This window comes from Oncorhynchus mykiss, chromosome 17 (genome assembly GCF_057628025.1).
Source record: "Oncorhynchus mykiss isolate SJ-2025 chromosome 17, ASM5762802v1, whole genome shotgun sequence".
In the NCBI taxonomy this organism is placed as follows: Eukaryota; Metazoa; Chordata; class Actinopteri; order Salmoniformes; family Salmonidae; genus Oncorhynchus; species Oncorhynchus mykiss.
Window position 1 is genome coordinate 73,127,969 of NC_143038.1, and position 12,032 is coordinate 73,140,000.

The window sequence follows — 12,032 nt, forward strand, 5'->3', positions numbered from 1 at the left end:
CCCACCACTCCACCCTGGACTTGAACAGCCTTTATGACCAGTTCCACCTCTACAAGGAAGCAGTGCCCATCTTCACCCGAACCCTGAAGGACATCACTCTCACACGCAGCCCTAACACTTCACACGGGAGCAACAGATCAATAGACTCCACGCCCAGACCAGCGAGACGCTCGGCCAGACCTGCGGGATCCCCCCCCCCGAACCTACACATAGAGGACCCATGCCAAGAGGACCTACATCCAGACCCCAACACCACCAGCCACATCCAGACCCCCACCCCAACCAATAAACACCCCCCCAAGACAACCATACCCACACCCCATTTAGGCACCCTCAGATCAGACCTATGCCCCTCCTGCCCACCCCATGCCCCCCACCCCCACAAAGAGGGCCTCAACATGGTAGTCACACATACACCCAGGCCGTGAGCAGGCAAACAGGCCAAATCCCCACTCTTACACTAGCCCAAGCCAATGGCTAGTGGGGCGGCAGTGTAGCCTAGTGGTTAGAACGTTGGACTAGTAACCCAAAGTTGCAAGATTGAATCCCCGAGCTGACAAGGTACAAATCTGTCGTTCTGCCCCTGAACAAGGCAGTTAACTCACTGTTCCGAGGCCGTCATTGTTCTTAACTGACATGCCTTGTTAAATATAGGTAAAAAAAAAAAAAAATTAAAATGGCATGTACCAGATGCTCAGCAGGCTCTGCTCACACTTACTGGCCTGAGGCCAAACCTCAGATATTCCATCCAGGAATATCCAAGGCCTGAGGTCACCTGCCTTTGGCCTAAAGAGCAGGAATCTAGACTTCATCAAATATATTGGAAATACAGACATTGTCATCCTTGAAGAAACCTGGTATGGTGGAGATGGACCCACTGGTTGCCCTCTAGGTTACAGAGAGCTGGTAGTCCCATCCACCAAACTACCAGGTGTGAAACAGGGAAGGGACTCAGGGGGTATGCTATTTTGACATAGAGCTGACCTAACTCACTCCATTAAATTAATCAAAACAGGAACATTTTACATTTGGCTAGAAATTCAAAAGGAAATTATCTCAACAGAGAAAGAATGTCCTCCTGTGTGCTACCTATATCCCCCCACTAGAATCCCCATACTTTAATGAAGACAGCTTCTCCATTCTGGAGGGGGAAATCAATAATTTCCAGGCCCAGGGACATGTACTAGTCTGCGGCGACCTAAATACCAGAGCTGGACAAGAACCTGACACCCTCAGCACACAGGGGGACAAACACCTACCTGGAGGTGACAGCATTCCCTTCCCCATATGCCCCCCTAGGCACAACTATGACAACATAACCAACAAAAACGGGTCACAACTCCTGAAGCTCTGTCGCAAGCTGGGTATGTACAGTACATAGTCAATGGTAAGCTTCGAGGGGACTCTTATGGTAGGTACACCTATAGCTCATCTCTTGGCAGTAGTACTATAGACTACTTTATCACCGACCTCAACCCAGAGTCTCTCAGAACATTCACAGTCAGCCCACTGACACCCCTATCAGATCACAGCAAAATCACAGTCTACTTGAACAGAGCAATACTCAATCATGAGGCATCGAAGCCAAAGGTACTGAGTAACATTAAGAAATGCTACGGATGGGAGGAAAGTAGTGTGGAAACCTACCAGAAACCAATTAGGCAACAACAAATTAAATCCCTTTAAGACAACTTCCTGGACAAAATGTTCCACTGTAATAGTGAAGGTGTAAACCTGGCAGTAGAAAACATAAACAGTATATCTAACCTCTCAGCTTCCCTATCAAATCTAAAAATCTCAAATAGTGTTACGATCGTGAGGAGAGACGGACCAAGGCGTGTTGAGTTCCACATCTTTATTGCGGTGAAACTTCAAACAAAAACAATAAACCAACAATGAAACGTGAAAGTAGCACAAACACAAAACAATATCCCACAAACACAAGTGGGAAAAATGCTTACCTAAATATGATCCCCAATTAGAGGCAATGATTACCAGCTGCCTCTAATTGGGAACCATACAAAACACCAACATCAAAATATTGAACTAGAACACCCCCTCGTCATGCCCTGACCTACTGCACCAAGGTCTCTCCATGGTCAGGGCGTGACCAATCGAAAACCGAAGAAAATGAACAATAATGACAAATGGTTTGATGAAGAATGCAAAAATCTAAGAAAGAAATGGAGAAACCTGTCCAACCAAAAATATAGAGACCCAGAAAACCTGAGTCTACTCCTTCACTATGGTGAATCACTAAAACAATACAGAAATACACTACGGAAAAATAAGAAACAGCAAGTCTGACATCAGCTCAATGTAATTGAAGAATCCATAGGCTAACAAATTCTGTGAAAATTGGAAAACACTAAACAAACAACAACACAAATAATTATCTATCCAAAATGGAGATGTATGGGTAAACCACTTCTCCAATCTTTTTGGCTCTATAACAAAGAACAAACAGCAAAAACATATACATGATCAAATACAAATCGTAGAATAAACTATTAAAGACTACCAGAACCCACTGGATTCTCCAATTACATTGAATGAACTACAGGACAAAATACAAACTCTCCAACCCAAAAAGGCCTGTGGTGTTGATGGTATCCTCAATGAAATGATCAAATATACAGACAACAAATTCCAATTGGCTATACTAAAACTCTTTAACATCATTCTTAGCTCTGGCATCTTCCCCAATATTTGGAACCAAGGACTAATCACCACCATCCACAAAGGTGGAGACAAATTTGACCCCAATAACTACCGTGGAATATGCGCAAACAGCAACCTTGGGAAAATCCTCTGCATTATCATTAACAGCAGACTTGTACATTTCCTCAGTGAAAACAATGTACTGAGCAAATGTCAAATTGGCTTTTTATCAAATTATTGTACGACAGACCACATATTCACCCTGCACACCCTAATTGACAACCAAACAAACCAAAACAACGGCAAAGTCTTCTCATGCTTTGTTAATTTCAAAAAAGCCTTTGACTCAATTTGTGATGAGGTTCTGCTATACAAATTGATGGAAAGTGGTGTTGGGGGAAAAACATACAACATTATAAAATCCATGTACACAAACAACAGGTGTGGGGTTAAAATAGGCAAAAAACACACATTTTTTTCCCACAGGGCCGTGGGGTGAGACAGGGATGCAGCTTAAGCCCCACCCTCTTCAACATATATTTAAACTAATTGGCGAGGGCACTAGAACAGTCTGCAGCACCCGGCCTCACCCTACTAGAATCTGAAGTCAAATGTCTACTGTATGCTGATTGTCTGGTGCTTCTGTCCCCAACCAAGGGGGGCCTACAGCAGCACCTAGATATTCTGCACAGATTCTGTCAGACCTGGGCACTGACAGTAAATCTCAGTAAGACCAAAATAATGGTGTTCCAATAAATGTCCAGTCGCCAGGACCACAAATACAAATTCCATCTAGACACCGTTGCCCTAGAGCACACAAAAAACTATACATACCTTGGCCTAAACATCAGCACCAGAGGTAACTTCCACAAAGCTGTGAACGATCTGAGAGACAAGGCAAGAAGGGAATTCTATGCCATCAAAAGGAACATAAAATGCAACATACCAATTAGGATCTGGCTAAAAATACTTGAATCAGTTATAGAACCCATTGTCCTTTATGGTTGTGAGGTCTGGGGTCCGCTCACCAACCAAAAATTCACGAACTGGGACAAACACCATATTGAGACTGCATGCAGAATTCTGCAAACATATCCTCTGTGTACAACGTAGAGCTCCAAATAATGCATGCAGAGCAGACTTAGGCCGATACCCGCTAATTATCAAATTCCAGAAAAGAGACATTAAATTCTACAACCACCTAAAAGGAAGCAATTCCCAAACCTTCCATAACAAAGCCATCACCTACAGAGAGATGAACCTGGAGAAGAGCAAGCTGGTCCTGGGACTCTGTTCTCAAACACAAACACACCCCACAGAGCCCCAGGACAGGAACACAATTAGACCCAACCAAATCATGAGAAAACAAAAAAAGATAATTACTTGACACATTGGATAGAATTAATAAAAAAATTGAGCAAACTAGAATGCTATTTGGCCCTAAACAGAGAGTAGACAGCGGCAGAATACCTGACCACTGTGACTGACCCACACTTAAGGAAAGCTTTGACTATGTATAACCTCAGTGAGCATTGCCTTGCTATTGAGAAAGTCCGCCTTAGGCAGACCTGGCTCTCAAGAGAAGACAGGATATGTGTACTCATGCCCACAAAATGAGTTGAAAACTGAGCTGCACTTCCTGACCTCCTGCCCAATGTATGACCATATTAGAGACACATATTTCCCTCAGATTACACAGATCCTCAAAGAATTTGAAAACAAACCCGATTTTGATAAACTCCCATATCTACTTGGTGAAAAACCAGTGTGCCATCACAGCAGAAAGATTTGTGACCTGTTGCCACAAGAAAAGGGCAACCAGTGAAGAACACACACCAATGTAAATACAACCCATATTTATGCTTATTATTTTCCCTTTTGTACTTTAACCATTTGCATATCATTACAACACAGTATACAGTGGGGCAAAAACTTTTTAAGTCAGCCACCAATTGTGCAAGTTCTCCCAGTTAAAAAGATGAGAGAGGCCTGTAATTTTCATCATAGGTACACTTCAACTATGACAGACAAAATGAGAAAAAAAATCCAGTAAATCACATTGTAGGATTTTTAATGAATTTATTTGCAAATTATGATGGAAAATAAGTATTTGGTCACCTAAAAACAAGCAATATTTCTGTCTCTCACAGACCTGTAACTTCTTCTTTAAGAGGCTCCTCTGTCCTCCACTCGTTACCTGTATTAATGGCACCTGTTTGAACTTGTTATCAGTACAAAAGACACCTGTCCACAACCTCAAACAGTCACACTCCAAACTCTTCCTCTGAAGTCGGTCCCTCTCCTTGTCCCTCTCCTTGTTCTGGCGACGTTCGGCGGTCGACGTCACCGGTCTTCTAGCCATCGTCGATCCACCTTTCATTTTCCATTTGTTTTGTCTTGTCTTTCCACACACCTGGTTTCAATCCCATCAATTACATGTTGTGTATTTAACCCTCTGCTCCCCCCATGTCCTTGTCCGGTATTGTTTATTTGTAAGTGCTTGTGCACATGCTTGTGTGCATGTCTGGTGTTCGTCGGGTTTTGAACCCATTTATTGATTGTTCTGTTTTCCGGTGGTTTTTATTATTAAACTGAGCCGTTGGAAACAGTTTTTGCATCTGACTTCTCTGCCACCAGTACGCACCCCTGACAAAGAGAGAGGAGATGGTAGTGTGGTTACGCTGGGGGACAGAGAGAGAGAGAGAGAGAGAGAGAGTGAGAGAGAGAGAGGAGATGGTAGGGTGGTTATGCTGGGGGACAGAGAGAGAGAGAGAGAGGAGATGGGAGGGGGTTAGGCTGTGGGATGTTAGTGTTGTGAGAGCTGTAAAATGGCAGTTTGTTTGAGTTTTTGACAAAGCGATTTTAAAACGTCTGACTTCTGAATGATTTAGGAGGAAGTCTTAGATAATAATAGTCTGTTGGGTGTAGCTAGAAACACGTTGACAGCATGTCAGGTATCTAAACATGTGCACACACACACACACACACTCCCCATTTTGATGCTGTGTGGTGAATCATCTTGGTGTGTGTGTGTGCGTGCGTGCGAGCGTATGTCTATGTGGTTGTGTGTGTGTGTGCGGGGTTCCTGTGTCTAGATACACAAGACACAGACAGACACAAGCAACCTCACCAACTAGTTTCACAGAGCTTTACTTAAGTTATTGTTTTGTATTCTACAGGCAGTATGAGACAGCGGTGTCACAGGAAGACCCCATTGTGACGGAGGTGACGTCCACTCTGCAGGAATGGGCCCTGTCGTGGAAGCAACTCTACGTGGTGCGTACATCTGTGATCTGAGTGCCGCTTTTACGCACAAAAAAATGTTGTGTCAACTTGAGATAACCAAGTAAAGTGTGTGACGTGTCGCTCCGGATGTTCAAGTTGTAGTTTTGTTGTGAACAAGCCCTTCTCAACCGTGCAGGATTCACTATCAAAATAGTTTATATATTTTTTTTTAACACACGAAAACCCACAATGAATAGGGTCAGTTCTATATCCAGGGTCAGTTCTATATCCAGGGTCAGTTCTATATCCAGGGTCAGTTCTATAAACAGGGTCAGTTCTATATCCAGGGTCAGTTCTATATCCAGGTTCAGTTCTATAAACAGGGTCAGTTCTATAAACAGGGTCAGTTCTATATCCAGGGTCAGTTCTACATCCAGGGTCAGTTCTATATCCAGGTTCAGTTCTATAAACAGGGTCAGTTCTATAAACAGGGGCAGTTCTATATCCAGGGTCAGTTCTATATCCAGGTTCAGTTCTATAAACAGGGTCAGTTCTATAAACAGGGTCAGTTCTATATCCAGGGTCAGTTCTATATCCAGGTTCAGTTCTATAAACAGGGTCAGTTCTATAAACAGGGTCAGTTCTATATCCAGGTTCAGTTCTATATCCAGGGTCAGTTCTATAAACAGGGTCAGTTCTATATCCAGGGTCAGTTCTATATCCAGGGTCAGTTCTATATCCAGGTTCAGTTCTATATCCAGGGTCAGTTCTATAAACAGGGTCAGTTCTATATCCAGGGTCAGTTCTATATCCAGGGTCAGTTCTATATCCAGGGTCAGTTCTATAAACAGGGTCACCGTTTTGACGAGTGGAAAACAAGGTTTTGGGGGATCTAACTTGCTTACCACCTTTTCCATGTGGTTTCTTCCTTCACAGACTCCATGAAATGATGACCTCTTCCTAAATATTTGTTTAAATTATACATTTTTTGTTTGGTTTCCTAGAAACAAGAGTGACTCGACTTACCCCGTTTGGCTCAACATACCCCACTCTCCCCTAACGCTATTGCTGTTAATTTGTTTTCCATAGTGTCATCATCGGCTGGTCTTTTTCTCCAACGATGGGAGAATGTCTAATTCGGTCTTATGTAGCAACATTTGCAATTGGGTTTTATTTTACATTGTGTAGAAGTAGTGCATATGAGATGAATAATGTAGGGTAAGTAACATTATATAAGGTAGCATTGTTTAAAGTGGCTAGTGATATATTTACATCATTTCCCATCAATTCCCATTATTAAAGTGGCTGGAGTTGAGTCAGTGTCAGTGTGTTGGCAGCAGCCACTCAATGTTAGTGGTGGCTGTTTAACAGTCTGATGGCCTTGAGATAGAAGCTGTTTTTCAGTCTCTCGGTCCCAGCTTTGATGCACCTGTACTGACCTCGCCTTCTGGATGATAGCGGGGTGAACAGGCAGTATAAAATACATTCTATGTTTATTTGTCACAGGATACAGAAGATGTAAATGGTACACTGAAAGTGTTACTTGTATAGTAGCCATATCAAAAACAAAACATTTCCATATTAAAATATTGTATAATTATTTAATAAATATGAGATGATTCTAACCCAGACACACTTGTTTAAATTGATGGGTCATGTGAAAGACATGCTATAACAACCCCCCAGCCACATCTAGCTGGATGGGTCACTATTATAGATGGCCGTAATCCCCCCCAGATACACCTGGCTGGATGGGTCACTATTATAGATGGCCGTAATCACCCCCAGATACACCTGGCTGGATGGGTCACTATTATAGATGGCCGTAATCCCCCCCAGATACACCTGGCTGGATGGGTCACTATTATAGATGGCCGTAATCCCCCCCAGATACACCTGGCTGGATGGGTCACTATTATAGATGGCCGTAATCACCCCCAGATACACCTGGCTGGATGGGTCACTATTATAGATGGCCGTAATCACCCCCAGATACACCTGGCTGGATGGGTCACTATTATAGATGGCCGTAATCCCCCCCAGATACACCTGGCTGGATGGGTCACTATTATAGATGGCCGTAATCCCCCCCAGATACACCTTGCTGGATGTGTCACTATTATAGATGGCCGTAATCCCCCCCAGATACACCTGGCTGGATGGGTCACTATTATAGATGGCCGTAATCCCCCCAGATACACCTGGCTGGATGGGTCACTATTATAGATGGCCGTAATCCCCCCCAGATACACCTGGCTGGATGGGTCACTATTATAGATGGCCGTAATCCCCCCAGATACACCTGGCTGGATGGGTCACTATTATAGATGGCCGTAATCCCCCCAGATGCACCTGGCTGGATGGGTCACTATTATAGATGGCCGTAATCCCCCCCAGATACACCTGGCTGGATGGGTCACTATTATAGATGGCCGTAATCCCCCCAGATACACCTGGCTGGATGGGTCACTATTATAGATGGCCGTAATCCCCCCCAGATACACCTGGCTGGATGGGTCACTATTATAGATGGCCGTAATCACCCCCAGATACACCTGGCTGGATGGGTCACTATTATAGATGGCCGTAATCACCCCCAGATACACCTGGCTGACTTGATGGGTCATGTCATCATCTCGCGAAGAGGACTCTTTTGTTTAGACATTTAGTTATCTAGCTAAACAACGAACCGACATAATCCCGACTCATACTACTGCCAATACAAACATTGTCATAGCTCTAGTATGAATCTGCAGGTAACTAAAGCTAACAAACTAGGTTTGATGACCTTGAATAAGGGTTTCAAATTTGGGAAAATGAAACTCTCTAATTGTTTTATATTTTTGACATTTTGTCAGGAAATGCAGCTCCGTCTCAGGTTCTGCTGTGGTGCAGTGGTTGCACAGCCTTTCCTCTACAGGGAGCCAGGTTCTGCTGTTGTGCAGTGGTTGCACAGCCTTTCCTCTACAGGGAGCCAGGTTCTGCTGTGGTGCAGTGGTTGCACAGCCTTTCCTCTACAGGGAGCCAGGTTCTGCTGTTGTACAGTGGTTGTACAGCCTTTCCTCTACAGGGAGCCAGGTTCTGCTGTGGTGCAGTGGTTGCACAGCCTTTCCTCTACAGGGAGCCAGGTTCTGCTGTGGTGCAGTGGTTGTACAGCCTTTCCTCTACAGGGAGCCAGGTTTTCCTGTGTCTGCCCTTTTCAATGGCAAGGCTGTGCTCACTAAGCCTGTACTTTGTCAAGGTTTTTCTAAGGTTTTGATCAGTAACCATGGTCATATATTTAGCCACAGTGTACTGTCGATTTAGGGCCAGATAGCACTGCATTTGGCTCTCTGTCTCTGTCTCTGTCTCTGTCTCTGTCCCTCAATTCAATTCAAGGGGCTATGAGAGAGGAAGAGTATCTGAATCTGAGATGACTATTTTAACCCAAGGGTTTAAACAATCCTTTCCTCTTTGTGTGTGTGTGTGTGTGTGTGTGTGTGTGTGTGTGTGTCTGTGTGTGTGTGCGTGTGCGTGCGTGTGTGTGTGTGTGTGTGTGTGTGTGTGTGTGTGTGTGTGTGTGTGTGTGCGTGCCTGCCCCAAAATGAAGAGGAACTGATATCTGAAACCGTCCATAGATGACCTCTGTATCGTTGGGTCAGCTGAGCACAGCAGCAGATTCAGAACCCTACAATGTTCCTCTTGTCACCAGAATCATTCCTGACAGCAGAACCATCTAGTCTTCCTCAGTCATCTGTTGATGTGTTAGCCCTAAACTGAGACTGGCACCTGGTGCTCTCTACAAATGTTTTTGATGCACCTTGATCCACTCTCCTGTCTCTCTCTCTCTCTCTCTCTACACACACGCACACTCACACACGCACTCACACGCTCACGCACGCACGCACACACACACACACACACACACACTCACGCACACTCACGCACGCACACACACACACACACACACACACAGACACACACACACACACACACACACACACACACAGCATACAGGTGTGAAAACCTTTGTCCCTTCCTCTTGGCTGTCTCTGTGTGTCATCAGAGTGTCCTCTGTCTACTTCCGCATCATATTCTACTAGCATCTGCCATTCACAGTGTACTGTAATTCAGTATGCTGTTTGTGCAGAGAGATAACGTACTGTAATTCAGTATGCTGTTTGTGCAGAGAGATAACATACTGTATTTTGGCGAGAAGGGCATGCCAGTGTGTTGGGGAGTGCATGCCAGTGTGTTGGGGAGGAGGGCATGCCAGTGTGTTGGGGAGGAGGGCATGCCAGTGTGTTGGGGAGGAGGGCATGCCAGTGTGTTGGGGAGGAGGGCATCCCAGTGTGTTGGGGAGGAGGGTATGCCAGTGTGTTGGGGAGGAGGGTATGCCAGTGTGTTGGGGAGGAGGGTATGCCAGTGTGTTGGGGAGGAGGGCATGCCAGTGTGTTGGGGAGGAGGGCATGCCAGTGTGTTGGGGAGGAGAGCATGCATGCAGTATGCTGTTTGTGCAGAGGGATGTCCTTATACAACTATATATACAGTACAGGACAGTACATGATTGTTTAATTAACATTAGGAATGAAAGTGACATCATGTCTACATCTGGATCGTGATTGTGGTAAAGATACATTGGGTGTATTTACATGTGTGAGTAGGATGCTCTGTAGCTTACTGTATATCACATTAGGAAAGACATTTAAGAACAAATTCTTATTTACAATGACGGCCTACCGGGGGAACAGTGGGTTAACTCTCTTGTTCAGGAGCAGAACAACATAATTTGACCATTTACCTTGCATTTACCTTGTTATTTTACTGTACTGTACTGTACTGTATATATAGTTGTATGAGGACATGTATGCTGGAGACAGTAGTGTTCAGTGTGAAAGAAAAAGCCCTCGGGGTTTGGGCCCCCCTCTGTCCTGTTGTATTTTGTACCTGTGTAAACCCCTCTACTGAATCAGACTGACGTGACCACCTCAATCTGCTCTCACCTCAGCACCTTGTCCACAGGAGAGTGGGAGGTAGACGGGGGAGGAGAAGGGTGAAGGGGGGGTCAATGGGTGGTTAAGAGGCTTGTGAACAGCGGGGGGGGGGGGGGGGGGGGGGTGATGGAAGGAGTGATGAGGAGGACTTGGAAGGAGAGAGGGAGGTGGGGGAGGGAAGGAGGTGCGGTGAGAGAAGGAAGGAGTGATGAGGGGGAGAGGGAAGGAGAGAGGGAGGTGGGGGAGAGAAGGAAGGAGTGATGAGGAGGACTTGGAAGGAGAGAGGGAGGTGGGGGAGAGAAGGAGGTGGGGGGAGAGAAGGAAGGAGTGATGAGGAGGACTTGGAAGGAGAGGAAGGTGGGGGGAGAGAAGGAAGGAGTGATGAGGAGGAGAGGGAAGGAAGAGGAAAGGAATAGGTGAGGTGTCAATGTGCTAAACAGACCAATCAGACAGCCTGTTAGGACTGTCAGGGATACTGTCAGGGATCCCCTGCCAGGGATGCTGAAGGGGATTGTGTGTGTGTGTGTGTGTGTGTGTATTGTGCGTGCAGGTATGCACGTGTGTGTGTGTGTGTGTGTGTGTGTGTGTGTGTGTGTGTGTGTGTGTGTGTATTGTGCGTGCAGGTATGCACGTGTGTGTGTGTGTGTGTGTGTGTGTGTGTGTGTGTGTGTGTGTGTGTGTGTGTGTGTGTGTGTGTGTATTGTGCGTGCAGGTATGCACGTGTGTGTGTGTGTGTGTGTGTGTGTGTGTGTGTTGTGCGTGCAGGTATGCACGTGTGTGTGTGTGTTCTTGAGTCTTTATATATATATATAATATACACTGAACAAAAATATAAACGCAGCATGTAAAGTGCTGGTCCCCATGTTTCTAAAATAAAATATCTCAAAAAATGTCCCTACACACAAAAAAGCATATTTCTCTCAAATGTTGTGCACACATTTGTATACATCCAACTGACAGGTGTGTCACATCAATAAATGATCATTACACAGGTGCACCTTGTACTCGGTACAATAAAAGGCCACACTGTGCAGTTTTGTCAAACAACACAATGCCACAGATGTCTCAAGTTCTAAGGGATCTTTGGCATGCTGACTATAGGAAGGTCCACTAAAGCTGTTGCCAGAGAATTTAATGTTCATTTCTCTACCATAAGCCGCCTCCAATGTCATT

General features: G+C 45.0%; 1 protein-coding gene across 1 annotated transcript in view; it reads left to right on the top strand.

The window, feature by feature from the left end:
* LOC110493302 (dedicator of cytokinesis protein 3) overlaps window positions 1-12,032 on the top strand; it is a 348,112-nt gene that overhangs the window by 153,549 nt on the left and 182,531 nt on the right. Inside the window, exon 5 of the mRNA XM_090206492.1 lies at window positions 5,841-5,937. Coding sequence (XP_090062618.1) covers window positions 5,841-5,937 — 97 coding nt within the window. The remainder of the gene's footprint in view (window positions 1-5,840; window positions 5,938-12,032) is intronic.